At 61.8% G+C, this 26,160-nt stretch overlaps 4 protein-coding genes across 9 annotated transcripts; 2 read left to right on the top strand and 2 right to left on the bottom strand.

Annotated features, from left to right (window-relative positions):
* The first annotated feature begins 3,957 nt into the window (after positions 1–3,957).
* Positions 3,958–9,814, top strand: MLST8 (MTOR associated protein, LST8 homolog). 2 transcript variants are annotated; one of them, XM_072835356.1, is made up of 9 exons: positions 3,958–4,062; positions 4,552–4,749; positions 4,908–4,959; positions 5,043–5,205; positions 5,602–5,677; positions 5,760–5,912; positions 6,771–6,895; positions 7,021–7,184; positions 7,305–9,814. In XM_072835356.1, the coding sequence occupies exons 2-9, from the start codon at positions 4,621–4,623 to the stop codon at positions 7,421–7,423; spliced, it is 981 nt and encodes a 326-aa protein (XP_072691457.1). In that variant the 5' UTR covers positions 3,958–4,062; positions 4,552–4,620; the 3' UTR covers positions 7,424–9,814. The 2 variants fall into 2 exon arrangements, with proteins under 2 accessions (XP_072691457.1, XP_072691458.1); XM_072835357.1 differs by lacking the exon at positions 3,958–4,062 and adding an exon at positions 4,349–4,426.
* Positions 7,332–11,849, bottom strand: BRICD5 (BRICHOS domain containing 5). 4 transcript variants are annotated; one of them, XM_072835355.1, is made up of 6 exons: positions 9,313–11,849; positions 9,022–9,141; positions 8,657–8,812; positions 8,482–8,583; positions 8,101–8,254; positions 7,332–8,002 (listed from the first exon to the last, which is right to left on the bottom strand). In XM_072835355.1, the coding sequence occupies exons 1-6, from the start codon at positions 9,361–9,363 to the stop codon at positions 7,908–7,910; spliced, it is 678 nt and encodes a 225-aa protein (XP_072691456.1). In that variant the 5' UTR covers positions 9,364–11,849; the 3' UTR covers positions 7,332–7,907. The 4 variants fall into 4 exon arrangements, with proteins under 4 accessions (XP_072691456.1, XP_072691455.1, XP_072691454.1 ...); XM_072835354.1 differs by having other exon boundaries at positions 8,101–8,812; XM_072835353.1 differs by having other exon boundaries at positions 7,803–8,800.
* Positions 11,850–12,000: 151 nt separating this feature from the next.
* PGP (phosphoglycolate phosphatase) lies at positions 12,001–13,143 on the bottom strand. The gene is made up of 2 exons (XM_072835359.1): positions 12,476–13,143; positions 12,001–12,371 (listed from the first exon to the last, which is right to left on the bottom strand). The coding sequence occupies exons 1-2, from the start codon at positions 13,113–13,115 to the stop codon at positions 12,046–12,048; spliced, it is 966 nt and encodes a 321-aa protein (XP_072691460.1). The 5' UTR covers positions 13,116–13,143; the 3' UTR covers positions 12,001–12,045.
* A 3,885-nt stretch (positions 13,144–17,028) lies between these two features.
* Positions 17,029–26,088, top strand: E4F1 (E4F transcription factor 1). Of its 2 annotated transcripts, none has more exons than XM_072835360.1 (14): positions 17,029–17,206; positions 19,219–19,370; positions 20,320–20,425; positions 22,669–22,862; positions 22,996–23,116; positions 23,230–23,382; positions 23,475–23,644; positions 23,991–24,200; positions 24,316–24,424; positions 24,515–24,732; positions 24,930–25,128; positions 25,229–25,371; positions 25,450–25,512; positions 25,599–26,088. In XM_072835360.1, the coding sequence occupies exons 1-14, from the start codon at positions 17,044–17,046 to the stop codon at positions 25,953–25,955; spliced, it is 2,358 nt and encodes a 785-aa protein (XP_072691461.1). In that variant the 5' UTR covers positions 17,029–17,043; the 3' UTR covers positions 25,956–26,088. The 2 variants fall into 2 exon arrangements, with proteins under 2 accessions (XP_072691461.1, XP_072691462.1); XM_072835361.1 differs by having other exon boundaries at positions 24,319–24,424.
* Positions 26,089–26,160: the final 72 nt, after the last annotated feature.

Raw genomic sequence — 26,160 nt, forward strand, 5'->3', positions numbered from 1 at the left:
AAACATGTCCCATCCTCCTACCTTTGCAAATATACCTTCACCATGACCTGAAAGGCTAAGTTCCAAATTAGAATTCTCTAATTCCTCTGGGTGATGAATTGGCCCCGCCGCAGCTGCCCCGCTCCAGCCCTATCTATACCATGCAAACAGGCACCCCATGGTCACTGCCCAGGCTTACAAGGGGGTACGTTGCTGTGGAGTCCTTCTTCAGGAACACAGACCTGGGAAGAGAGCTCCACAGACTCTGCTAGATTCATTCACTCTGCCACGTGAAGGTAATGGCCTGGGGGGGGGGGGTGTCAAGAAGTCCTAGATCCGCCACCAGCCAGCCCAGCGACTTTGGACAAGCCCTGATACTCCTCCGCCTCATCTGTAAAATGGGCCAGCAGCTCTGCCTGCAGCCTAGGGCCGATGGGAGGGTCCACATGAAAACAGAGATGTGCGTCTGCCTGGGGTCCCCCCAGCCTGAAGACGGGGGTTGCATGGCAGGCCAGCTGCCTGGGCTAGGGGATATAGATGTAGAGGCGTGGGGCTTGGGCAGCGCTCCAGTAAGTCAGGCCTCGGAGGATCCCGGGAGGAGGGGCTGCTGAGCCAGCAGAATTGCCGAAGCCCAGCCTGGAGGAGGGCTGGCAGTGCTTCACTGCAGCCCAGGCTGGCCCCCTTCCCAGCTGCATGGCCGTCTCCACCGGCGGCCTGCGCCACCCCTGCTCCTGCCCGGCAGCTGGAGATGCCCCTGGTGTTCCTCCCTGGTGCCCCCGCAGCCCCCAGGCCCTGGCGCCTGGCCCCCTCTGTATAAAATGGGGATGACAGATGTACCCTCCCCAAGGGCTGCTGGGAGCACGCAGCACAGGTCGGTGCCGTGGTTTCTATTGTTCTCGCAGACGCTGCCCCTGTAGAGCGCTCAGCTGGTGCTTGGTACATAAGAAGGGATTAACAACTGGGCGTCCTGGCCCCTCTCCCCGCCTGGCAGAGGTGCTGGGGCTGCTCAGGCTGGGTAGGGGGCCCCGCCCTATCTGTCAGTTAAGCCCAGGGGAGGGACATGTGCGGTCCCCAGGCTCTACCCAGAGCCCCGCAAAAGAGGCCAACAGCCCAGGGCCTGGCCTCCGGGACACATGTGGGACTGCATAGACACGTGGGAGAGCCTTCCAGCCTTCCCTGAGCCCCCCCTCTCCTGCTCTCAGGCTCTTTTGTGGGTTCGCACTGCTCCGGATGCCCTTCCGATGCTGGGGTGCACAGAGCTCTGACTCTCCCAGCCTTCCGACCCCACATATGCATCAGAGCTGCCTCTGAGTCCAGCGGGGCTCCTGTGCTCAGAGAGGAGAATGAGGAGGAGAACATGCGAGGTGTGGGGGCGGCCCCGAAGGGGCAAGGTCAGGGGGGGCTGAGCCAGCAGCCCTGCGTCCTAGAACATAGACTGTGCATCCTGCGTCCTAGAACATAGACTGTGCATCTCTGAACCTCAGTTTCCTTGTCTCCAAAATGATGGTGGTTTCTTCTTGACAGAGCCGTTGTGAGGACCTGGTGCGTAATGCAGTAAAACGTTCAGCACGGTCTGGCGGTTCCTCCAAAAGTTAAACATAGAGTTACCATGTGACCCAGCAGTTCCACTCCTAGTACACGGAGAGATGAAAACATGTACTCAGAGACACACTCGCCTGGGGATGTTCACAGCAGTATCATTCGTAATAGTCAAAAGGTGGAAACAAGTGATATCCATCAGCAGGTGAGTGGGTGAACAACACGTGGTCCAGCCACACAACAGAATATTATTTGGCCACAAAAAGGAATGAAGCTCTGACACCTGCTACCACCTGGCAGTAGCTCGGCGAGAGACCAGACACAAAGGTCACATATTGGAAGGTTCCCTTTCCATGCAATATCTTGAATAGGCGAATCCATAGAGATAGAAAGTAGCTTGGTGTTTGCCAGGGGTTGGGAGGCTAAGGGGGGACAGGTAATGGGGAGAGACTGCACACAGGTACAGGGTGGGCTGATGAAAATGTTCTGGAACTAGACAGAGGTAGTGACTGCACAGCACTGCACATGTTTTAAGGGTCATTGGGGGGGGAAGGGTCATTGAATTGTTCACTTTAAAAAGGTGAATTTCAGGGGCGCCTGGCTCAGTTGGGAAGGCATGCAACTCGATCTCAGAGTCATGAGTTCAAGTCTCACATTGAACAGATTACTTAAAAAAATAAATGAAAAAAATTAAAAATCATTGATTTTATAGTGTATGAATTTTGCCTCAATTAAAACAAAAGCCCCAATGTAATGCTTCCCACAGAATAAACCCTCAAAGTGCTACAAAGGTACTGACAACCCCGAGTTTTGGCAGGTACAGAGGTATCAGGAAAGCGTCCTCGGCACAGCGAGGGGAAGGGTTCAGGAGGGAGTGTGTGCTGCTGTCGGCTCTCGGCTCTCGCAGGATGAAGCACATGGCCTCTGGAGTGGAGGGAGGAGAAACCTGCAAGGTTGGCAGGGGGGAGGGGTCTGGGGCGTGAAGGGGGACCCATGAAGGCTTCTAGGTTTCTTTTTTTTTTTTTTTTTTTAATTTTTATTTATTTATGATAGTCACAGAGAGAGAGAGAGGCAGAGACACAGGCAGAGGGAGAAGCAGGCTCCATGCACTGGGAGCCTGATGTGGGATTCGATCCTGGGTCTCCAGGATCGCGCCCTGGGCCAAAGGCAGGCGCCAAACCGCTGCGCCACCCAGGGATCCCGGCTTCTAGGTTTCTAAAAGACCACTCTGCCATGTGAAGGACAGCCTGGCTGGGGGCAGGGAGGCAGGGTAGGAGGCTGCTCTGGGAGAGGGGGTGATGGATGTAGGTGGATCACCTAGTTGTAACACACGGGGGACACCGGCATACAGAAAGACAGGCTGTTTGGGGTAGGGCCATATGAATTGTCTCAGCCATGGGAAGGGGAGGGGGACTGTGGGGACTTCAAGGGACAGTGTCTGGCAGGGAGCTGGATGTGAGCGGGAGACAAGGTGGAAGGCCCCAGAACAGGGCTGGTATTGGAAGCCCCAGAGAGCGGACGTTGAGCCCTCAGGGTGAGTGGCATGCAGAGACCAGAACTCTGGAGGGGACGGGCCTCTAGGTGACGGCAGAGAAAGCCAAGTGGCAAGGGGGACTTTCCGGAGCAAAACTGTGGAGCACCGCGTAGACGCGTCAAGATGCAGAAAGAGAAGTAATCACTGGCTTGTCTGTGTGGGGCCGCCAGCGACCTTGTGATATTTTCCCTGGAGAGACGGGGCAAAGGATGACAGTGGGCTGGGGAGTGAGAAGCGAGGACTGGGGGGTCAGAGACGTGGGCAGACCCGAGCAGACTGCCTGCTGGAGGGGGACGGGGGCGATGGGAAGGTTCCTCCGACCGGGGGCCTGGGGGTCTAGCGCGGCCTGTGGCCTTGGTGGAGGAGCCAGAGGAAGGGGCGGGTGGTGCAGCTGCCTGTAAGCCTCGTGAGAGCCGCGCAAAGGACTGTTTCTCTGTTTAGGAGGGTGCGGCCACTGTGCCAGGTGGGCGGGAGCGCCGAAGGGGACAGGAGGCCCGAGGGCCCGAGGCCGGAGGGGTCGGGAGGCTGCGGGGGCCCAAGCTGGGGCGGCCCAGGCTGGGGCTGCCCCGCTAGCAAATAAAACCACCGAACAGCCGGCTGCGTTCCAATTCCCCATAGACGACGAGTAACTTTTTAGTATAAGTATATCTCATGTGATACTTGGGATATACTTAAACCAAAACAATTTTTTAAAAAATTATCAGTGCTTCTCTGAAATCCACCTGTTAGCTGGGCGGGGGCACCCTGGCCGCGCGGGGAGGGCCCGGCCTGGAACACGGGGCCGCCAGAGCTGCGGGGCCCGAGCGCGGACTGGGCTGCGGCCCCAAATCCCCAGGCCCCGCCGGGCTCCTCCCGCCGCAGAACTTCGGCCTCGCCCCACCCCCGCCTAAGCCCCGTGGTGTCGCCTTAAGGGCCCATCGATAACTCGACGCTCGGCCGCGGCCTCTATCGACTCGCTCCGGCTCCGCTCGCAGTCCTGGGCCGCGGCGGAGCGCGGAGTCGCATGTAAGGTACGGGGGCCGCGGGACGAGGGCCAGGAGACGGCTGCTGGGGGGCCAGAAGGGCGTGCCCGCGCAGCGCTGGCCAGCGGGACGGAACCGGGGCCGCCGCCGGAGCACAGGGGAGCCCGAGGGTCCGGCCACAGAGCGCCCCCTCCCATCGGGCTTCGCCGCCGGCCTTCTACGCATGCGCAGCCGCTGCCTTCGGCTCGCCTCTCCGGGCCGCCCGCCGCCGGGCGCATGCGCGGCCCGCCCTTGCGGCAGAGCGGCGCCCCGGGCGTGACTGCCCCCTGCCGGCGGCGGGTGGGGTGGCGTGCCGGCCGCGGGGCGGGGCGGGGGACGGAGCGCAGGGCTTGGAGGTCGCCACTGTCCGCAGGTTGTCACGCGTTCCCTGTATCTGAGCCTGTTTCCCTGCCTCTGAGATGAGAATGATAATGCCCATCAGCACCGAGTGGACCTAGAGCGTATTGGCTAAATACTGCACCCCCTTCTCTTCTGCAGGTGCTCTGACCTTTGACCCCCGCCTCTCCGAAGTCGGGTCCTGTGCAGGCCCCAGCCTTCTTCCCCACCATGAACACATCCCCGGGCACGGTGGGCAGTGACCCCGTCATCTTGGCCACTGCGGGCTACGACCACACGGTGCGGTTCTGGCAGGCCCACAGTGGGATCTGCACCCGCACCGTACAGCATCAGGACTCTGTATCCTCCACTGGGGAGGTGGGGAGGGCGGTCCTCGGAAGGATGACTGGTGGGGTACAGCACCCGCCAGGGGAGAGGTGCCTGGGGGGGAAAGGATACGGCAGCTGAGCCAGATGGCAGGGGCGTCCAGGCTTTATCATCTTCCTTAACAGACCTAGCAGGTGAATGCGCTGGAAATCACGCCAGACCGCAGCATGATCGCGGCTGCAGGTACTTGTGCCCTCAGCCCGACCCCTGCTCTCGGGTGGGCCGACTTGTGCGCAGCCACCCTTCAGTCTAGCCTGTGCCCCTAGGTTATCAGCACATTCGCATGTACGATCTCAGCTCCAACAACCCCAACCCCATCATCAGCTACGACGGGGTGAACAAGAATATCGCGTCCGTGGGCTTCCATGAGGATGGCCGCTGGATGTACACGGGTGGGGAGGACTGCACGGCCCGGATCTGGGACCTCAGGTGTGGGGCACCGGGCAGGAGGGGCCTGTTGCCGTGTGGGGGACAGGCCAGGAGATTGTCTCGGGTCAGGGCCCTCCAAGTAGAGGCTGAGACAGGCTTTTCAGTGCTGGTGGCTTATTGAAGGTAGTGACAAAGGCGGGATAGGGTAGGGCGGAAGCACACACAGACAAGCCCAGCCTTAGCCTGATGCCACAGGGAACTCTGGACAGCGAATTGCATCAGAATGAGTCCCATCTGGAGCAGGGGGCTGTCCCAGGGGAGGGCTGAATCTCCCTAGGGTTTCTGGTAAGGCCACCGTGATCAGCAGAGGAGCAAGTGAAAATGGCCGGTGGGTGGGTGGGTGCCAGATGGTGGGTGCCAACAGCATGCCATACAGCATATGTGCCCACCCTAAAGGTCCCGGAACCTGCAGTGTCAGCGGATCTTCCAGGTGAATGCACCCATTAATTGCGTGTGCCTGCACCCCAACCAGGTGAGGGGTACTCACAGGGCCGGGCACCGTGGGGCTTTGGAGGGCAGGGGACTTGCCCTCCCTCACCTCCCCTGCACCCCAGGCAGAGCTCATCGTGGGTGACCAGAGCGGCGCCATCCACATCTGGGACCTGAAAACTGACCACAACGAGCAGCTGATTCCGGAGCCCGAGGTCTCTATCACGTCTGCCCACATTGACCCTGATGCCAGCTACATGGCAGCCGTCAACAGCACCGTGAGTCCTGGGACTGAGTGCCTGCTCCCTTATCCTCCTCATTCCCTGCACGTGGCTGATTCCCCAGATGCTCCGTCAGACTCCCCCACCCCCCACAGGCCTGCTTCCTCATCCTGGCTCCAGCTCCAACAGCCACCAAAGCCAGAAAGCTGGGTGTCATTCCTGACGCCCCCCTCACTACTGCCATAGCTCATCCAGCGGGCGTCACTTCCACCTCCAGAACCTCTCAAGTCTGTCTACTTCCCTCTCCTCCCCGCTCCTCCTGGCCCCAGCTTGCTTTGTCTCCCCGCACGGCGGCTGGAGCCTCTCTGTGGCTGCCGTGCCTCCTCGCTGACACACTCTGCCCCCACACCACTCTCCGTCCACTGCCCGCACAGCCTTCAGTGGCACCTGCCTGACGGCCTCATTCCCTGCTCAAACCCTGTGGCGCCCTGGCTCCTCACCGTGACCTCAGGACCTCAGGACGCTACGGTTTGGCCCCAATATCCTGTCTGGCTTCTTTTTCTCCCCTTTAACGTCCCTCACATCTCAACGAATCACTTGTACCCTGGTGTCCTCACACTGCCCTCCTGCTCTTCCCTCTATCTGAGGTGCCCTGCTCCCATTGTATCATTCACATTCCTGTTGGCCAGCAGCTTTCTCCACGAAGGCCAGGCATGGCCTCCTGCTCCCAGCCTGCCAGCTATTCCTGGCAGGCAGGACTGGGTGTGCCTGCCACATGTCCCTGGCCCCCAGAGCTGTGGTGCCACCGCATGTTGGAGGGCAGCCCCCCGGACCTAGGGCTAGCCACCAGGGTACCCTTCCCTGCGTGTCAGACTAGAGGCTCCAGGTTTGCTCTGGCGTCCCTCCTACTTGCAGGGGAATTGCTATGTCTGGAATCTGACTGGGGGCATTGGTGACGAGGTGACACAGCTCATCCCCAAGACCAAGATCCCAGCGCACACCCGCTATGCCTTGCAGTGCCGCTTCAGCCCCGACTCTACGTGCGTACAGGGTCTGGGGGGCTGGAGCCTTTGGGTGGCAGAGAGCCTGTCTTGCGGATGGCAGAGGGGTGCAGGGTGGGAGTGGCTGCTGATGACACCCCCACCGCACTCACGCCCACCCCTAGGCTTCTCGCCACCTGTTCCGCCGACCAGACGTGCAAGATTTGGAGGACATCCAACTTCTCTCTGATGACAGAGCTGAGCATCAAGAGCAGCAACCCAGGAGAGTCATCCCGAGGCTGGATGTGGGGCTGTGCCTTCTCGGGGGACTCGCAGTACATCGTCACGGGTGAGCGCCAGCCCCCAGCCGCCCCTCCCCCTCCCCCCGCCCCTCCCCTCCCTCCCTCCCTCCCTGCGTTGCCTGGCCCGGGGCTGTGCCCTGAGCTGCTGCCTACACCGCTTGCCACAGCTTCCTCTGACAACCTGGCCCGCCTCTGGTGTGTGGAGACAGGAGAGATCAAGAGGGAGTATGGTGGCCACCAGAAAGCTGTCGTCTGCCTGGCCTTCAACGACAGCGTGCTGGGCTAGCCTGTGCCCCCCTGGGACTGCAGGCGGCTATGCAGGGAGCACCTGCGGAACACGTCTGCCCAGCTGCCCAGGTCAGAGTGAAGCTCCACAGCTAGCCTCCGCCAGCCTATCCAGCTGGACCTGACTGGCCTACCCTGGCCCCTCGGCCAGCCTAGACTGGGCAGGCCAGTATGTCCTGGGAGTCTCTCAGCTCCTCCTGGGTGCTTCTGTGGATGTGACAAGGCTCAGGAAGCCCACCTCAGCCAGCCGGCACTTGCTTCAGGAATTCCAGATCCACACGGCCTAGGGGGTCTGAGGCCGGTGCCCAACCCCCAGCCAGTGCACCCCCCCCAGCCCCCCACCCTGCCCATTTCGTGTCCTGAGGCCACAGAGAACAGCATCACGGCCAGGTGGAGGGTTTATTAGACCCCGCTGCCAGCCACCCTCTGTGACCGGTGACGGGGCTGGCCAGCTGGCTGGCCTGTGGGGCTGGGCAGGCTGGAACTTAGTCTGGGAGGTAATAAAAGCAGACCGACACGCAGATGTTGCTGGGGAAGCAGATGTCGATGCACAGGTAGATCAGCCGCTGCCTCCGGGGCCCTGGAGGAAGGGGCCTCCATGAACCCCAGAGGGCTCCTCGTCCTTCTCCCCATACCGTTCTGCAGGAGCCCAAGCCTCACACCACCATCCCGACTTACCCTCTGCTCGACGGGCCCAGTAAATGGGAGTTTTCGTGCAAAGGTGCCGCACCGAATCCCCCACCAGGGAAGGGTCCACCTCGTGGTTCCCCAGGACTGCCAGCAGCTCCTGGGCATGGTGGGTGTCATGGCTGGGGCCGTGAGACCCTTGAGCCTGCAGAGAAGGCTCTGGTGGGCCACGGCACAGGGGCGCTTGCGTTCCCCCTGGACGTGCCGGCCCAATGCCAGCGGCACGCTCCGCTCTTAGCAGCCTCAGCCAAGGGAAGGCAGAACTTCTGTTCCTTGAAACCAGAGCTCCAGCCTGCCCCAGGCCTGGGCCATACACAGGACCCTTTGTCTGGCCCCTGGCCGTGGGAAGCCTGGCCGCATGGGGCTGCTTACCCTTGAGGTGTTCACCAGCAGCCGTAGGGTCTCGCGATCTCGGGGCTCCATCAGGCGGAGGAAGCAGGCCTGGTGTTCCAGGGGCCGGTAACAGACGCAGCCCTGGGGAGGCAGGCCGGTGAGTCAGGGCCACCCCAACACCTGTGGGTGCTGACCACACCCCCAGCCCACTCACGCTCGGCCCATCGAACAGCACTGCCCAGCTGCGGTTGCTCTTCACTGAGGTCACCCAGATGGTTGCCACGTCCCGGGCCGCATCCACCTGGGCAGTTTGGTTGGACCAGGTTGCCCCAGGGCTTGGGAGGGTCAGACGGAGCATCTGTAGCAGAGGCTGAGATCAGGAAGCCAGAACTCAGCTGGGCAGGCTGGGGCAGCCCCTGACACTCCCCCCAGTTCTACTTGAGGTTTTGGACCCCTCCAGCCCTCTGGTCCTCCTGCCACTGCTCTGAGCCCTGGCTCCACGGGAGGGTTGGGATGTCCTGCCTCTCCTTCCCCTTCCCACTGTCTGTGCCCCCAGCCAATTCCCCAGGGGGAACTCACCTTGGGAGGACTGTGCGCAAAGCCAAGAAGCCCTCCAGCCACAGCCCCAGCAGCGGCCAGTGCTAGCAGCAGCAGCAGGCCAGGGGCTCTCCAGCCCCCATGGCAGGGCTTAGTCTTCACCTGGGGGGCACAGTGCGGTCAGTGGGGCCAGAGCAGAGACTGGGAAGCAGGCTGGCTCAGAAAGGCCAAGGCCGAGGTATACACAGTGGCACTGCCCTCCTGTCCCCTGCCCAGGGCAGTGCCCTGGGTCTCTGTCCTAGGAGAGGGTGCTGGGTGGTTGGAGGCACTCACCTGGACAGGCCTGGGCCCGGGACTCTCCTCGCAGCAGTGCCTCTGCTCCATGCTGCAGCCCTGGTGACAATGCGGTGATTGTCTGCTGCCCCTTGGAGTCAGCTAGCGAAACCTTAGTACACCTGCGATGAGCCAAATAACGCTCCCGGCCCCCTCCCCTCCTGACCCCACTGCTTCCCACCAGCCCAGCCACCTGATATCAGGGTTATAGCCAGGACAGCCCCCCCACTCCTTGGGGTGGGGGTGGGGGGTGCTTGTCGCTGTGCCTAGCTGCCCTGATACCCAGCCTGTGCAGACCAGAGAGCATGGCCGTCATGGAAATCAAGTCCCACAGATTGGCACCGAGGGTGGCCCAGGCCCAAGGCAGGACGACTTTATAGTCTGTTGGGGAGCAGACTTAATTTTCCTCAGGAGGCTGTTCCAGTGTCTAGAGTTACTTCTAGATTCTGAGAGCTCAGCACATGGCAAACCATCAATAAAAGTGTTTTGTGAATGACGGGCACAGGAGTCCCCGCTGCCTCTGTCCTATCCTATGCACCTGCAGCTGCAGCCCACTCTGAGACCAGAGTGGCTTCCAAGTGGCCGACTCTACACACTCTGGGCTGCGTGGTGAGGTCAGCCTTGTGTCAGCCAGCCCCTGCCCTGCCCACGGTGACTTCCCCTGTGGCCCTGCTCCTCACATCTCCAACTTCTTCATGCTGTGGATTCCAAGTCAAGGCTCCCCCTGGCCCTGGCAGCTTGCAGGATGTGTGCTCCTCACTCCCTTCACCCTGTGGCCCTCTGTTCCTTTCCTTTGTGCCTTGTCTTCCTGATTCTCCTGAACCCAGTCCTCTGTAAGGGGCCCAGGATGCTGGAATCCCAGAACTCCTCAGACACCCCTGCCCCCCCCACCCTCACTGCCCCGAGCTGGGCTAGGTGGCCATATAGCCTTTGTGCAAAGGCTGCTGTCAAAACGAGGGCAAAGACGCCAGAGTCAGCGTGGGTTTGAGAGTTTAATATGCATTTGGGTTCACACAGTGCAACGGGGGCAGAGATGGGGAGTGCACGTGGGCTCCTGGGCCGCTGCCCAGCAGGAGTGTTGCCGCCTGCCGCACCTGCTGCGTGCTCCTGGTGTGGGTGACAACGCCCTGACAGGCCTGCTCAATATCCAGACCCACCTTGAGCTGACCTCGCAGAGCCAACGTCAGCACCACCAACCTCACAGGTGCTGGCTGCCCTCACGTTGCCCCACGGCAGAGTCCAAACCCCAGACACCCCAGGCCTGGGAAGAGCTGCGGGTTCAGGACACCCTTTATTGCTATGCGAACTTCAAGAATGAGGGAGGGAGTGACCCTGGGGCTAGCAGAGAAGCTCGTGGGCAAATGCCACTGGATACAGAGTGAGGCGCTGGGAAGGAGTCTGCCAAAAGGAACAGCTTCCCAGGTCTTACCCTACAAGTGCAGCTGGACAGTCTGCTTATCAGGTCAGCAACTTCGGGAACAGGCAGAAAAGGCTGGGGCCCTCTGCCAAGAGCCCTTCACTAGCAGGTGGACCCTGCCAGTCTTCCCGCTGGCCTCCGACAAGAGACTCCAGAACCAAGATAAGTGGCCTCAAGGACCACTGGTGTCTAGCCCCCGCCCCTCCCCACCGAGGGTACAGGAGAACAGGAAGAGATTGGATGCTTTTTAAAAGAATTTCCTGTTCTTGGAGACACCTCTTTCCTCCCCCACCCAGAGGGCAACCTGGGCGACAGGCATTCCTTGGCCAGCACACGCCTTTAGCTGTGTTGCTGGCTGCGGGGCACGCAGACTTCTTCAGTGGGATTTCCCTACGAGACAGAGCACAGCTATTAATTAACACACTTAAGATTCAGTTCCACCGTTTGACAAAAATTGTTCAAAAGCTTAAAAAAAAAAAAAAAATTTTTGGTACCAATGCTACTCTGAGCTCTCTGCACAGCCGCCCAGAATTCAGCAAAGGCATCCACACCCTCTTGACCGCTCAGCTAACAACATATATGTTCAGTCTAAATCAGTTAGATTTAAACTAAGCTGAGGCTTAGCTGGACTGAGTTTACAGAACTCTGTGACCACATACGAGGTGTGGCAGCCCTGGGTATCTGAAACGGAACAGACACTTGATTATGACATCAGAGTGGTTTTTAAGGAAGTGTGGGGTGGTGGCGTGGAGTTCAGCACCCTGCCCCCCAAGAACAGGAAGATAGCACTTGGGAGTGGCCCTGTGCCTCACTTCCACCCCAGAGGTGAGGAGTGGGATGCTACAGCAGGCTCACCTGCAGGTGGCCACACCAATGGGCCTTGGGTCTGTTCGTACAAGTTTCTCACAACTGTCAAAATAATCAGACTGTCCTCCCCTCCAGCCCATAAGGAGGGACCGATCCCTGAATGAAATTTTCCATAAAACATCTAACATCCCTAGACCTGCCTGGGTCCCACCGGCAGGCTGGGTAACCCCCTGCCCTGAGGTTACCGGAGTCCTGGACAGATGCTAAGCCTGCCCCTGTCAATGGCACCCAATGCCCAGGACCCCCACAATGCCCTCCAGGTTTAAAAGTGCATCTTCAAACAGAAGCGTCTGTAAACATCGCCCCCCAATCGTCTACTTACAAGGTTAACAACTAGTGCCTTTACTCTTCGAAGCCACCTAGCTGAGCAGATGCTGAAGCCCCACCTATTAATTTGGGTTAAGTGGTTTTCAATTCGTTTTATTCTGGAGATTAAAGACACTAAATCTTTAACCTTGAAGGGCAGGCAAAAGGTCAGCTATGCTGTCAACATAAAAGTCAGGGACCATCTTCTTCTTAGACATGCAGTCACTTTCCTGATTACTCTTCACATCCCCTAGGGTGGAAACTCCGGTGAGGGTCAGGATGGTCTTCAGGCCACAGGTGACGCCCAGGAGGATGTCCGTGTCCAGGCGGTCTCCCACCATGACGGTGCGCTCCGGGTTGATGCCGTACTCCTGGGACACGCAGTCGAAGATGAAGCGGCTGGGCTTCCCTATGATGTCGGCCTGGCGCTGGGCGGCCATCTCCACGGCTCGGACCAGACAGCCGGTACCTGCGGGGCGGACAGGTAGGGCAGGGGAGGAGAGCAGCCGGGTCAGCGCGCACCGAGGGCCAGCGCGCCCCCGCCCCGCCCCCCCGCCCCCGCGCCGCACGGACCCGCGATGAAGCGGCCGTTCTCGAGCGGGAGCCGGTTGTCCATGTTGGTGCCCACGAGCAGGCAGCCGGGCTGCTGCAGGTAGCGCACCGCCTTGGTGAGCTTCATGTAGCTGAAGTGCGGGTCGAAGCCCACCACGACGGCGCGCACGTCGGGGTCGAGCGGCGCGTCCAGCCAGGCGCCCGGGCCGTCCCCCCGCAGCGGCTCGGGCCCCACGCCCACGCAGGCGACGCCCACGGCCTCCAGCTCGGCGGCCAGGGCCTCGCTGCCCAGCACGTAGGCCTTGGGGGCCGGCGCGCCCGCCAGACGCTGGCGCAGGTAGAGCGCGGTGCAGTAGGCCGTGCCGAACACCTCGGGGCCGGCGCCGGGCCCCGCCGGGCCGCCGAAGCCCAGGCGCCGCAGCTTGTCGGCGTAGGCCTGGCGCGTCTTGCTGCTGTTGTTGGTGATGAAGCCCAGGCGCTTGCCGCGGGCCCGCAGCGCCGACAGGGCCTCGGGCGCGCCGGGCACGGCCGTCTCGCCGCGCCACAGCACGCCGTCGCAGTCGAACAGCAGCGTGTCCACGTCGGCCAGCAGCGCCCGGGCCCGCTCGGCGCTCAGCCGCACGCAGCGGGCGTCGTCACTGCCGGCCTCCGCCGCCGCCATGGCCGCCCGCCGCCCCCGGCCTCCGCCGCCGCCGCCGCCGCCCGCAGCCACCGGCCGCTCCTCCGGCCGCCCGCCGCCGCGCCCGCGCCTCCCCCGGCGCGCTCATTGGCCCCGCTCCTCGCGCGCGCCGCCCATTGGCCGCCGCCTGCGCCAATCCTCCCCCACCTCCGCGGGCTTCGGGAGCCCGGCGCCAGCCGCCCATTGGCTGCCGGGCCCGGGGCGCCCCGTGATTGGCTGGCGGGGAGCCAACCGGCGCTCGGCCTGGGGCGCTCACTGCGGAAACCCTGCGGAGGCGCCCCGGCCGGCGCAGGGCCGGAGGCGGCCGCTCATTGGCGGCTCCGCGGCGGCTCGCCCATTGGCGGCGCGCGGTCAGCTTAGGTGACGGAGGCCCCCAGCCGAGTGACCCCGGGCCGGGCCGTCTGCGGGACGTCACGTCCGCACCGCTGCCTGGGCGGCGCCGGGCCGTGCCCTCCGCCCCGGACACGCCGCGGACACGGGGCTGGCGCGTGCGCCCGAGGCGGCCGGGGCTCAGGGCCAGCCCGAGGGCCTCAGGGCTCCTGTGGTCGGGTAGTGACCAGGCTGTGGCACTCGGTGGTCACGTGACCGAGCAGCGACCGGGCGGCGGGAGCGCCTCAGCGGTGAACGAGTAATTGCCGGTGGCGGGGCTGCCTTCGCGGTCACGTGATCGGCTAATTATAGGCAGCGGGAGCGCCCTGGGTGGTCACGTGACCCGGTAATCACCGGCGGTGGGGGCGCCCTCGGGGTCATGTGACCGGGTGATTACAGGCGGGGAGATTAGGGTCCAGGCGGACACTGCCTAGGACTCAGCGCTCGCCGTCATCATGGTTATCAGGCATCAGGGTGAACTTTTATGCAGGCGTGACCCTCGGGAAAATGAATACACCTTGAATGTGCAGCTGGATGGAGTTTTTAGGCACCTACACCCCTGCCCTAAGCACGCCCCCGCTAAAGCCGGGGCGCTCCCCCACAGCGCCCTCCATGCAGCACCCTCATCCCTCCTCCGCCGTTTCTCTGACTCCATCACCATAGAGTGAGTCATAGCCTCCTTCCCTGCTCCAGATGGTCTACACCCGGGACCCTTCCGTGGGGCCTGCTCCGGCGGATCCACACGCCTGTGAGGTCCATCTTGTGTGTTTTTGGTCTTGTGGGCTGTTTGAAGAGTGTGCCTCTTGTCCGTTCTCCAGTGGATCAGTGGGTGGATAGTGTGTTGTTTCCAGTTCGGGGTCTTTGTCAATCTACCCGTATGAATGTCATGGGTCCTACACAGTCCTTTGTGGCCATAGGCACTCGTTCCCCTTGGTTGGAGTACACTCATGGAGTCGCCAGCTGGACAAGGGCGACTTGGGATTAAACTCAGTTGACTCCAGAACGGAGCTCTGTACACCTGTTTGCTTTGACTTCCCTTGTGAGTTGGAGGGACAGCGCCTGCTGAGTGGGAAAGGTGGAATGGTCAGTAGCAAGAGAGGAGGTGGTTATGGACAAGGTCCATCCTGCAAGCGGCTGGAAGGGACGGTGCACTGAAGGGGGGCGGAGGCTGGCGTTTCCGTGGTGCCCTGTATCTGGGTAGGAGGGGAGCACCTCGTGATCATGGTGTGTTGCTGACACACAGTAGATGCTCAGTGTACACCTGTGAATGGATGGCGCTGGGGTTCCCCCAAATGAAGAAGCCCTGCCTGAGGGCTGAATGGGGCTGGGATGTAGATGGATTTAAATTGTATTAGAAAGTGCAACTAGCAACTGAGTCTGTTTTCACAGATGGTTTTGCTTCTAATGAGCCAAGTAAAAATGAGAGTCATTGAAAAAGGATTCAAGTGGCAAAAAGAATTTGGAAGCAAACTACATATTCTTCAACATGGGACTGGTAACTCAATTAAAGTACATCCAACAAATGGAGATTGAGCAGTCCCCGTAAAGGACGACAGCGCGTCCAGGCCCTGGCCATGGCAAGGTAACACAGTCCTGAGTGTCAGTGGGCAGCTGGAGCCCACGTTGAGGGCTGGTAGGACGGCAGGAAGCCGACGGGTTTTGTTTTCCTCTGGCTGCTCTGCCTTTCAGGGACCTCAGACCTACCCACTCCTGTGCCCGCTCGCCTGCTGGGGCTCTAGCTGAGGCAGGACCTGGAAGTCACTGGATGAGGCTGCTCCCTGGGAGCCACTAGGTGGGAGCCACGGCCTGCCCCTGAGGTGGCTCCAGAGCACACAGCAGGGCAGGCTCTCTGTCCTCTGGGCCAGCCCCTCCTCATGTTCACCCACACTCAGGCTGTCGTCTGCCTTTGAGACCTTTCTCTATTCCATTCTCCTGGGGGCTTCCCCAGTATTCCTCAGCACCACCCTAAGTGAGGTGTTGTCCTGGTCCTTCCAGAGCCCTCTCCACGTGCCCCCGCCCGTTCTTCCTCCTGTTTGTTCCTGAGCCCATCCATCTGGGATCTCCCTGCTTCTGTGGCTGCAAAGTCCTTTTTCTGCATGGTAGTTAGAGGGGTCCTTTTGAAATGCTGTCACTCCTCTGCATAAACTCATGAAATGGTGAGCTAGCCTCCTGTGGAAAGCAGCCTCATCCTTACCTCAGCGCCCCCTGCAGGGATCTCACCTGTGCTTCACACATCCCAGCTCCTGCCAGGCCGAGGGTCCCCAGGGCCCCAGCGGGGCAGCCCCCGCATGGAGACAGTGTCTGTCTACTTGGTGTCCTTCCCAGGGCAGAGCTGGGCCCCTGTGTCTCTGCTTGGTCTTACCTGGAGATTAGCCTTCCTGCAGGAGACCAGTTCTGATTCATCTGAGTCTCTGGCATCCAGCCCTGGGCTGGGTCACAAAATAACTGAGCAAGGACAGCACATCCTGTGGGTTTCCAGCCCATGGTTCTGGACAGACTTTGAGTCTCCAGTCTGCCCTCGGGCAAGCATCCTATCAGTTCTGTGCCTCAGTTTCTTCATCTTTAAAATCGGGATAAGTGATCTCTTAAATGAAGAGTCCTGTAAAGTGCTTAGCTGCAAAAAGTTACCTAAATACTATCTCAGAATAAAATTTGTACATGTGTTCATGGCAGCATTATTCATAACAGTGGAAAAGGTGGAAATGACCCAAAAGTAATGGATGAATAAATTGTGGTCCATCCAGAGAAGGAAGTATTATTATTATTCAGCTATAAAAAGAATTGAAGCATGGATATATGCTACAACATAGATGAATTTGGAAAACATTATGCTGAGCAAAACAAGCCAGATGCGAAAGACCACATGTGTAATTCCGTTTATAGGAGAACGACCAGAAAAGACAAATCCATGCAGAGTGGTTGCCAGGGGCTGGGGGTAGGGGAGGAGGAAGGTGGGTGCTAGGGGACAGGCTTCCTTTTGGAATGGACAAGGTTATGTAACCAGATGGGGTGATGGTCCCACAACACGGAGAACGCGCTCGATGTCACTAGTGGTAAATACCCCTATGTGCATTTATTAGGACTTAAAAGATAATCGGAAGCGTAAGAGGGTTAGTGAAACCACCCCGAGAGCCAGCCCCAATTCGGGGTTTTCCCTGATACCCAGCAACCAGCAAGGGAGGTTCTGACCCTGAGGCGGTGGGCCGGGGCGGGGAGCGCTGCACTACTTGTCCGAGCCGGGGCTGTGTCGCGTGGATCGCCAGCTGTGGGAACCAGCCCTCCGCACCTCCCGCGCCGCACCAAGCCCCGCCCCCGCCCCCGCTCCCGGCCGCGCCATCGTAGCCACGCCCCCCGAGCAGCCCCGCCCTGTGCCTTCTCTCCCGGAGTCTAGGGCTCCAGGCTCCGCCCCGCCGCCTGTCCATCAAACCCGCCTGGCCCCGCCCCGTCGTCCTCTCGGCGTTCCCTCTCGCACTCCCCAGCGCGGCCCGTTGTTATGACGACACGGTCGTAAATCCGCCATCTTCCTGCGGCGCGTTGCGACATGGAGGGCGCGATGGCAGTGCGGGTGACGGCCGCGCATACGGCAGAAGCCCGGGCCGAAGCCGGGAGGGAGGCGGGCGAGGGCGGGGTCGCGGCGGCGGCGGCGGCGGCGGCCTTGGCCCCTGGCGGCTTCCTGGGCCTCCCGGCGCCCTTTAGCGAGGAAGGTAACAGGGCCTGACGCGGCCTGACGGGGTCGGGCGCGGCCGGGGCGGGGACGGCGCGGTCCTGGCTGGAGGCGGCCCCGCTGGCCTGAGCCGTGGACGTGCGGACCGCTCCAGACCCCGGTGCCTTGCGGACCCCCGGGGCGCCGTCACCCGGTGGGCCCCGCTGCCCGCGCACGGAGGCTCGCGGGGGGCCACGGCCCTGCCCTGGGCCCCCCCTCTCCCGGTGCAGCCGCCGGCCTCTAGAGCCCCGGCCGCGGTGGGGCCGGAGGGGGCGGGGGGCGGGGGGCGGGGCTGGGGCTCTAACCCCAAGCCTGGAGCCTCTTGTTGTTATTCCCGTTTTGTAGACGAGGGAAATGGAGGTTCACAGACGTGAAAGAGACCAGGTCACCCAGCTGACGGTACTGAAGACTGGACCGTGTGACCCCTGGGCCACGGTCCTTGACCTGTGGGCTGTGCTGCCCCCGCGGACTGTGGTGACAAGGCAGATGGCTCCCTGGTAACCCGCTGAGAGCAGAGCCGAGGCCGCCCAGGGCCGGCTTACGGCTCACGGCTGCACGGATAGCGTTCCAGACAGAAGTGGGGTCTCTAGCCTCTGAGTTAACCTCCTGAGGCCCCAGCCTGGGCCAGGCAGGCGGGGGCTGACGGGTGACGCTGGGCTGGTCATCCCTGTCTCCAAAGAACTCTTATTTTCACTACGTTTTTCTTCTTGCTCTTTATTCCAGCTGAGGGCAGTGCCACCCTGCAGAGGGACCTCTTTGGAGGTTGCTGTGCCCTGCTGGGGCCTTACCAGTGCTGTGTGGGCGGGGCATTCCCTCCACTCGCCACTCTGAGTCAGACTCCGGAGCGAGGTGGCATGGTGAAGAGGGTGGTGGGCACCTCAGTGCTTGGCTCGTGACAGCCATCCAGAGGGGACTGTGGCCTTCTGTGGGCCAGTCATGGCTGGTGCTTTAGGCTTCATTTGCTCATTTATTCAAAAGACGTCGGCTAGGCTCCTTCTGTGTGCCAGGCCTGGGTTTCACCTTGATGTGAAGACGGGCACACTTTTCTGGAAGCACAAGGGACATCCCTCCATCCCTTTGTGCGAATGGCAGGGCATCTGGAGCAGACCGTCAGGTTCAGGCTCTGACCTAACCTAACCCCAGCTGGTGGGCCTGGAAACTCAAGTCATTTTTCTGGAATGAGAATACTCATCTTGATTTCTCCAGGGTGCTGGCTGGATTTGGTGACATCCCCAGGGGGGTGCCTGGCACCTAATAGGGATGCGGTGGGTGGGAAGGCTCTCCTGTAGGACCTGGGGCAGGCATTGGCTGGTCCGCCCACATGGTGAGGGGCTCAGGTGTGATGTGCCTGGGGTGTGGAGCCCCTCTGGGAAGTTTCACTCTGAGTGTCTTCAGGAGAACAGGGAGCTCCTCCATATTCAGAATCCATGAAGCAGCAAGTCAGTGAGGAAGGAGGGTCATGGGTCAGGCTGTCCTGCGTCTTCCCTGTTTGCAGAGGGCTGGCCTCTCGGCATGAGCTCTGTGGGCACAAGCCCGCTAATCTGCACTACGTCCTGCGCACACGGGGTTGAACCATTTTATGGATGATCAGATGGACCCAGACGTGGTCACTGAGGTGCCCAAGGACACCTGTAAACCCCAACAGTCAATCCCCCATCTTGCACTGTCCTCAAGCTGGTATGAGTGAAGCTTTCCTCCCACCTCCCGGCTGCTCCTTGGGCCTCTGTCCCCTCGTCTCCAAAGTCGGGGCTTGGGGCACAATAGGCTCAGTGGGTCCTCTGTAGCCTCACTGTGTGGTTAGTGCCATCGCCTGCTGGATGCTGCTCTCTCGGGGGTAGGCGCCACTTCTGCAGATCTGCAGAGGATGGGGCTGGCACCCTGGGTCTCCAAGAGTGTCCTCAGTTCCTCTGGGAGGGCTGGGGACGGAGCCTCTGGTTCTGAGAGCACCTTTGGGTGGATTCGGCCTAGGGCTGGAGGCTTTCCCAAGCCCCACTGACCACAGGCTCGTTGCAGATGAGGACGATGTGCACAGATGTGGCCGCTGCCAGGCAGAGTTCACTGCCTTGGAAGACTTTGTTCAGCACAAGCTCCAGAAAGTGTGCCAGCGGGCCCCTCAGGAGGCCCTGCCTGCAACCCCTGCCGCTGGCGCACTGCTGGGCCAGGAGGTGAGCTGCCCACCCTGCCCATGCACATCCCCAGGCTCCCCTGACAGCTGGGAGGGGGCGTGTGGGTGCAGCTGGTTCCCTGTGGTGCAGGGCTGGGCAGAGGGCAGGCATCTGATCACGGATTGGGGGGGATCTGGGCCCTACCCCCAGAGCTTGGCAGTGCTCCAGGGGGCCCGGCCTCCTCAGCAGCCTCTGCCTGGATCCTGCGCAATCAAGGTCTTTCCTTTTTTGGGACTCAGGGCCTACCCTGTACACATAGTTCCTCAGGATTGCACAAACAAAGGGTGGCTCTGAGGGTCCTGCCACCTTGTCATAAGAATGGCCAACTTTGTTGTGTTGTGTGCATGCTCGGGCTATACACAGTCGCATTAAGGTCCACAGCGCCCTTGCAGCGGGCATTCTCGACATCCTCATGGTATGGAGGTGGGAAAGGAGGCTCTGAGCCTCAGCTCATCACAGGGGGTGGCCCAGAGGGTATGGGGCTCATAGCTGTCTCACTCTGACCCTGTGCTCTTTCCTGGCCCCTCCCAGTGGTGCCCTTCCTCAAGGAAGGCCCCTGATCCCACATACCTGGGGCTCTTTCCGTTGGTACCTTGTACCCTGGCCGGGGCCAGCGGATGTAGGTGCTGACCTTCATCGCTGCACAGCCAGCTGAGCCTCAGGCCAGAGTTGCTGGTCACTTGCTCCTGGAGCTATCCACAAGGGTGCTCGGCGCTCTGTGTTAGGCCCATGGTGGTCAGAGGCATTTGAATGATGGTCCAGACCAGTGAGGTCTGGCATGGAGGGACCAGGCTGCGAGTCAGGCTCAGTGCAGGGGCAGGAGAGGTGTTGGGGGGATGAGAGGCCTCACCGCAGCCTTCCCCCATGGACGTAAACCCAAGCCTGCCCTCTCTAAGCCAAGGGGGCTCAGGAGCCCCGCAAATGAGTCCTCTCTGTGCCCCCTTGGAAGGTGGTGCCAGCGGTTGCAGGCCCGGAGGAGCCCATCACGGTGGCCCACATTGTGGTGGAGGCGGCCGCTTTAACGGCAGACATCAGCCACGCACCCGACATCGTTGGTAAGCCAGCACAGTCCCACCGAGGTTGTCCGTGTGTGCGGCTCTCGGCACAGCTGTTGCTGACCTGGCTGCTGTTTTTGGCAGCACTGGTGGCCAGGGACCCTTGCTGCTTGTGTCCCTCTGCTCTCCTGAGAGCGGGGCCTGGCTGAGGAGGCTGAGGCCCTCAGGAGTCAGCACCAGGCGCCAGGCCCTGCCCTGCCCTCAGGGAGTCCTCACTTTGTGCAAAGTCACGAGCTGGCTATTTCTTTCTGCTGCTTCCCCAGATTATTTTTTCCCCTGTCCTTCTGGAATCTTCCCTATTTTACTCCCACCCCCAGTTCCCACTCCCTGCCCCACAGTCAGCCCTGATGGGTCAGGCTGGGTTATGCATGGGATACACTTGCTGCTCCAGCTCAGTCCTGACCTGTGTCTGACCTTGGCTGTCCTCTTCCAGGTGGGGGTGGCGACTCCTGCTCTGATTCTCACCTGGCTTTTATAAGCGTCCAGGGCCAAGTCAGCCTCCTTAATGGATCTTTTTAAGTTAAAGGGCTTTACTGATGTGCAGTAGGGGACAGGGTGCCGAGAGGTCTGATTGGGAAAGGGGAGCCTCCCAGGGGCAGCCATGGGCTGGGGCAGGTGGAAGGAGCCGGGGGCGGGATGTGTACGCCGCAGGAGGGAGGTTGGGTCGGGCCTGCTGCCAAGTTGGGAAGGGAATGGTTGTAACCCGAGGGTCTGTTGGGCAGGAGTCTTGGCAGGTGTGTGAGTGGGTGTCGTGACAGGATGTGGGTTTGGGCAACAGGTAGAGCTTGGCCTTAGGAGGGCCTTGGGACCAGCTGGGGCAGGAGGAGAGGTGGAGGAGAGCTCAGTGAGGCGGCAGGACACCTGTCTTGTCTCCGGGCTGCCCTTCCCCTTGCCTGACATTCCTGTGGGCAGGGATGTTCACCTGTTGCCACTCAGGGATAGGAACGTTGTCATGTGGCAGGTGGGGCTGTGCCTTGGCCTTAGCATGGCGAGTAGTGTCAGATGGAAACAGGTTCCTTGGGTTTGGGCAGCACCCCCGGGTTCCGGACCCCTAGACAGCCAGGCCCCTTCCCACCACTGCAGCTTCCAACTGGCCCACACCTGCTTCTGGGGCACCCCCTCCCTGTGCTCTGGGCTCCTGCCTCTCTTGCCCCTTGGCAGGTATCCTGGGTGCCCCACATGTCCCCTTGGTGTCAGCTACTCATTGGTCAGGGTAGGCTAGAGTCCTAAACTGCCGCTGGCTGGCATCCCAGGACTAGGGGCATCTCAGTCCTTGCTGGGCCGGGGGCCACCTTGGGTGGGGGCCACCTAGGGGCTGGATACCCGTGCTAGGCCCTCCTGCCTCTTCCCTGGAAACAGACTTGGTTTCATCTCTGGACTCAGGGCAGCCACGTTCCTTTTTCCTTGACTCCTCCATCAGCTGTCCGTTGTGCCACGTTCTAGCCCAAGCTCTCCCTTGCCAGATGTGCCGTCCTTTTGGGAGTCAGCTTCTGGGGTGGAGGAAAGATAGAGCATCAAGCACGTCAGCCAGGCCATGGGCGAGCAATGCCCTTAATTATTTCTGAGTCACGGTGCTTCCCTTCTGTTTGGGAGCAGGGCTTGTCAAAACACTGCCCGTCCGATTGAGATGCTGCTTAAGTAGTAGCTTTACAACCGTTCCCCACACGTCATTTTTAGGAGCAGAAATTGTGAAGTGTGTTTACAGCTTAGCTTTGCACGTTGTCAGATCTCTTCCTCATCCACGAGAGCCTCCTTCCCCGGCAGCCCCATGTGTCTCGGAGCCCTCCCACCCCCACCTGCCTGGAGCCACAGCGGGTGGCCCCCAGAGACCGCTGTTCTATCTGCTTACCTGCCTGTGGGAGCCGTGGCAGTGAGTGAGGTGGACGGCAGTGGGCTGCGCTGGCCCGGCCCCCGTCTCTGTGCTGGCACCCAGCTGTCCCCAGCTGTGTGAGGCGGCAGGCCCCTGCACACAGCTAGCCCGGTGCTCCTCGGCTTGGGAGGGGGCGCCGGTGTTCGTGGTTGGTCTCCCCACTGCATACATTCTGGGGTCTTGGAGCTCCTCCAGGGAGCCCTGCGGAGTCAGCGGGGTGCCCTGCCTGCACTCAGGGAGCTGGTGAGAGGCACTGGGGCCAGAGGGGGGTCAGGATAGCTCCACGGACCCCTAGCAGCCTTCTCAGTTAGGCATCCGAGGCGGTCGCCGGGCCCGCAGCGTCCGAGGCTCAGGCTGACCTGCCTCTCCTCAGGCGCCGGACACATTAAGGAGGTCATCGTGGCTGCTGAGGCAGAGCCAGGGGACGGCGACATGGCCGAGGCCCCAGACAGCCCCAGCCGTCAGGGGCCCGGGCTCACCGGGGAGGGCGAGCAGGCTCAGGTCAAGCTGCTGGTGAACGAGGACGGTCGCTATGTGTGCATGCTGTGCCACAAGACCTTCAAGACGGTGAGCCTGGGGGCGGCGTGCTGGCCAGGCCATGCAGCCCATGTGCTTGGGGCCGCGCTGGATGGTGGGGCCCGGTCTGCTTTCTGCTCCTGCCCAGGGCGGTGCTGAGCCCCACTTCTCCCCCCACCCCCAGGGCAGCATCCTCAAGGCCCACATGGTCACCCACAGCAGCCGCAAGGACCACGAGTGCAAGCTGTGTGGGGCCTCCTTCCGGACCAAGGGTTCGCTCATCCGGCACCACCGGCGGCACACAGGTGAGCCCGGCGGGGCTGGGGACCTCAGTGCGGTGCTGAGGCCTCTGCTAGGCCGTGAGGCCGTGGGCCCGGGCCGCTGGCCCTGCCCGGGGCTGACTATGTTCTTTCTGCAGATGAGCGCCCCTATAAGTGTGCCAAGTGTGGGAAGAGCTTCCGGGAGTCAGGGGCGCTGACCCGGCATCTCAAGTCTCTCACCCCATGCACAGAAAAAATCCGTTTCAGCATGAGCAAGGACGTGGTTGTTGGCAAAGAGGATGCGCCTGCAGGTAGGGGCCCCCTGCCTGGCCCTGGCTGCTGGCCTGGGTGCCACCTTGTTTGGGAGGGTTTCTTCAAGGATTCTCTTGGTTCTGCCTTAAAGGGTCTGGCACCTCCACCGTGGGGACTGTTACATCTTCATCGGTGACCAGCGAACCTATGGAGACCTCGCCGGTGATTCACCTGGTGACAGACGCCAAGGGCACTGTCATCCACGAGGTCCACGTGCAGATGCAGGAGCTTCCCTTGGGCATGAAAGCCCTGGCCCCAGAGGTGCGGGCAGGCCAAGGGGGTGGCCTCTGTGCCAGGCTCTGCCCTGGTCTCTGGCTCCAGTGGGAACAGGACCAACCTGGCCCACCTTCCTGGTGCTCAGCCTGGTTGCAGGGGAGACTGGACGCCAGTGGCATGCCAGAGGGTGGCGAGGGGTGAGGGACAGGGAGTTGAGGGTGAGGTGCAGCCAGGTGAGGGCAGGTAGAGCGGGCTGTGGGGCTCCCTGAAGAAGCATCCCTCTGGTAGGCACAGTGCCCCTGGGCCCCTTGGGTCTTCCCTGTGTAGTGCGTATGGGTGGGTACGGTGTGCCAGGCTGCCTGGCCAGCTCCCTCCCTCTGCCCGCCCACAGCCCCCGGGCCCCGAGGAGCTGCCCTGTTCCAGCGAGGGTGGCCGTGAGAACCTGCTGCACCAGGCCATGCAGAACTCCGGCATTGTCCTTGAGCGTGTCACTGGAGAGGAGAGGGCCCTGGAGCCGGCCCCTCCTGCTGCACCCAGTCCGCAGCCCCTGGGAGATGGTCCCCCAGAGCTGCCACTGCTGGAGGTGGAGCCGGTGGAGACAGTAGGTGCCTGCGCTGCCAGCGTGCTCCTTTAGGGGGTGGGGTGGGGGTGCCGTGGCTTGGTTCTCCCAGGGTCCAGCCTGTACTGGGTGCTGGAGGCATGCTGTGGCCCCCCAGCAGGTGGCCAGCGGGGCCTCAGCTGTGCCCAGGACCCACTCGTGCCCTCAGTGCAGTGAGACCTTCCCGACGGCGGCCACCCTGGAGGCCCACAAAAGGGGCCACACAGGTGGGTGGTGGGAGGGTGGGGCAGGTGGGCGGGCAGCAGACAAGGGGCCCTTGGGTGCTGGACCCGGCCTGACATGGTGTGCGGCCCCAGGGCCAAGGCCGTTCACATGCGCGCAGTGTGGCAAGGCCTTCCTCAAAGCCTACCTGCTCAAGAAGCACCAGGAGGTGCACGTGCACGAGCGCCGCTTTCGCTGTGGGGACTGCGGGAAGCTCTATAAAACCATCGCCCACGTCCGTGGCCACCGGCGCGTCCACTCTGACGAGCGGCCCTATCCGTGTCCTGAGTGTGGCAAGTGCTACAAGACCAAGGTGGGCCCTTCGGCCCTGGCCCCTGACAGCACCCCTGATCCACCGGGGCGGGGGGCCCTTCCCTGGGTCAGATCCACCCCGTGCTCCCTGCCTCGCAGCCCTCCCTCCCTCCCCTCCCCTCCCCTCCCCTCCTGCCTGGCCCCCTCGCTCTCTGCCCGAGGTGTGGCCAGGTTGGCGCTGATGGTGGGGCTCTACAGAATGCCCAGCAGGTGCACTTCCGGACTCACCTGGAGGAGAAGCCACATGTGTGCCCGTTCTGCAGCCGGGGCTTCCGGGAGAAGGGCTCCCTGGTGCGGCACGTGAGGCACCACACGGGCGAGAAGCCCTTCAAGTGTTACAGGTGCGGCCGTGGCTTTGCTGAGCACGGCACGCTCAACCGGCACCTGCGCACCAAAGGTCAGGGCTGGTGGGAGCCGGGGGGTGGAGGGGCCTGAAGGCGGCGGTGCTGACTGAGCCCCCACCGCCACCCCCACCCCCACCCCACCCCCATCCCCAGGGGGCTGCCTGCTGGAGGTGGAGGAGTTGCTGGTGTCTGAGGAGAGTTCCACAGCAGCTGCCACCGTGCTGGCCGAGGACCCTCACACTGTGCTGGTTGAGTTCTCGTCCGTCGTGGCCGACACCCAGGAGTACATCATCGAGGTAGGTACGGGGCCCCTGGGGCGGCGAGGCTGACCTCTGACCTCAGAGCGGCAGGGCTGACCTCTGACCTCCGTCCAGGCCACCGCAGACGACGCGGAGACCAGTGAAGCTGCAGAGATCATTGAGGGGACCCAGACAGAGGTGAAGGGCGGGGGGAGCGCCGGAGGCGGTGGGGGGAGGGGCGGGCCTCCCCCACAGCTGCCCGCTGAGCTGCGAGCCACCCACAGGTGGACAGCCACATCATGAAGGTGGTGCAGCAGATTGTGCACCAGGCCAGCGCGGGCCACCAGATCATCGTGCAGAACGTGACTATGGACCAGGAGGCAGGGCTGGGCCCTGAGGCTGCAGCGGCGGACACCATCACCATCGCGACACCTGAGAGCCTGACGGAGCAGGTGGCCATGACGCTGGCCTCGGCCATCAGCGAGGGCACCGTGCTCACAGCCCGCGCGGGCACTAATGGCAGCGAGCAGGCCACTGTGACCATGGTTTCCTCGGAGGACATTGAAATCCTGGAGCATGCCGGCGAGCTGGTCATCGCCTCACCAGAGGGCCAGCTTGAGGTGCAGACGGTCATCGTCTAGCGTGGCCGCCTGTAGGCTCTCAGGCAGGGCTGCCCAGGACCCGGAGAAGAGGGGACACGAGTTCAGGTGTTCAGAGGGGATGTGGGTGTGTAAATAGTTTTTTGTTGCTTTACAATAAAACATGAAAAAGCCACCACTTGTGATGCCACTGCCCTGGCAGGTTCCCCTGTGGCGGCCCCCCCAGACTCACTTGCCTGGCTACCCC

This window comes from Canis lupus, chromosome 8, assembly GCF_048164855.1.
Source record: "Canis lupus baileyi chromosome 8, mCanLup2.hap1, whole genome shotgun sequence".
Lineage (NCBI taxonomy): Eukaryota > Metazoa > Chordata > Mammalia > Carnivora > Canidae > Canis > Canis lupus.

Excerpts from the sequence above, each read along its gene's own strand:
- MLST8 (XM_072835356.1), top strand. The coding sequence starts at position 4,621 with ATGAACACATCCCCGGGCACGGTGGGCAGTGACCCCGTCATCTTGGCC. Across the intron at positions 4,750-4,907 it reads CCGTACAGCATCAGGACTCT|CAGGTGAATGCGCTGGAAAT; the intron begins GTATCCTCCACT and ends TAACAGACCTAG. Across the intron at positions 5,913-6,770 it reads TGGCAGCCGTCAACAGCACC|GGGAATTGCTATGTCTGGAA; the intron begins GTGAGTCCTGGG and ends TCCTACTTGCAG.
- BRICD5 (XM_072835352.1), bottom strand. The coding sequence starts at position 9,363 with ATGGAGCAGAGGCACTGCTGCGAGGAGAGTCCCGGGCCCAGGCCTGTC. Across the intron at positions 9,142-9,312 it reads CCGGGCCCAGGCCTGTCCAG|GTGAAGACTAAGCCCTGCCA; the intron begins GTGAGTGCCTCC and ends TGTGCCCCCCAG. Across the intron at positions 8,813-9,021 it reads TTGCGCACAGTCCTCCCAAG|CCTCTGCTACAGATGCTCCG; the intron begins GTGAGTTCCCCC and ends TCCTGATCTCAG.
- PGP (XM_072835359.1), bottom strand. The coding sequence starts at position 13,115 with ATGGCGGCGGCGGAGGCCGGCAGTGACGACGCCCGCTGCGTGCGGCTG. Across the intron at positions 12,372-12,475 it reads GAACGGCCGCTTCATCGCGG|GTACCGGCTGTCTGGTCCGA; the intron begins GTCCGTGCGGCG and ends TCCGCCCCGCAG.
- E4F1 (XM_072835360.1), top strand. The coding sequence starts at position 17,044 with ATGGAGGGCGCGATGGCAGTGCGGGTGACGGCCGCGCATACGGCAGAA. Across the intron at positions 19,371-20,319 it reads GCGCACTGCTGGGCCAGGAG|GTGGTGCCAGCGGTTGCAGG; the intron begins GTGAGCTGCCCA and ends CCCCCTTGGAAG. Across the intron at positions 20,426-22,668 it reads CCACGCACCCGACATCGTTG|GCGCCGGACACATTAAGGAG; the intron begins GTAAGCCAGCAC and ends GCCTCTCCTCAG.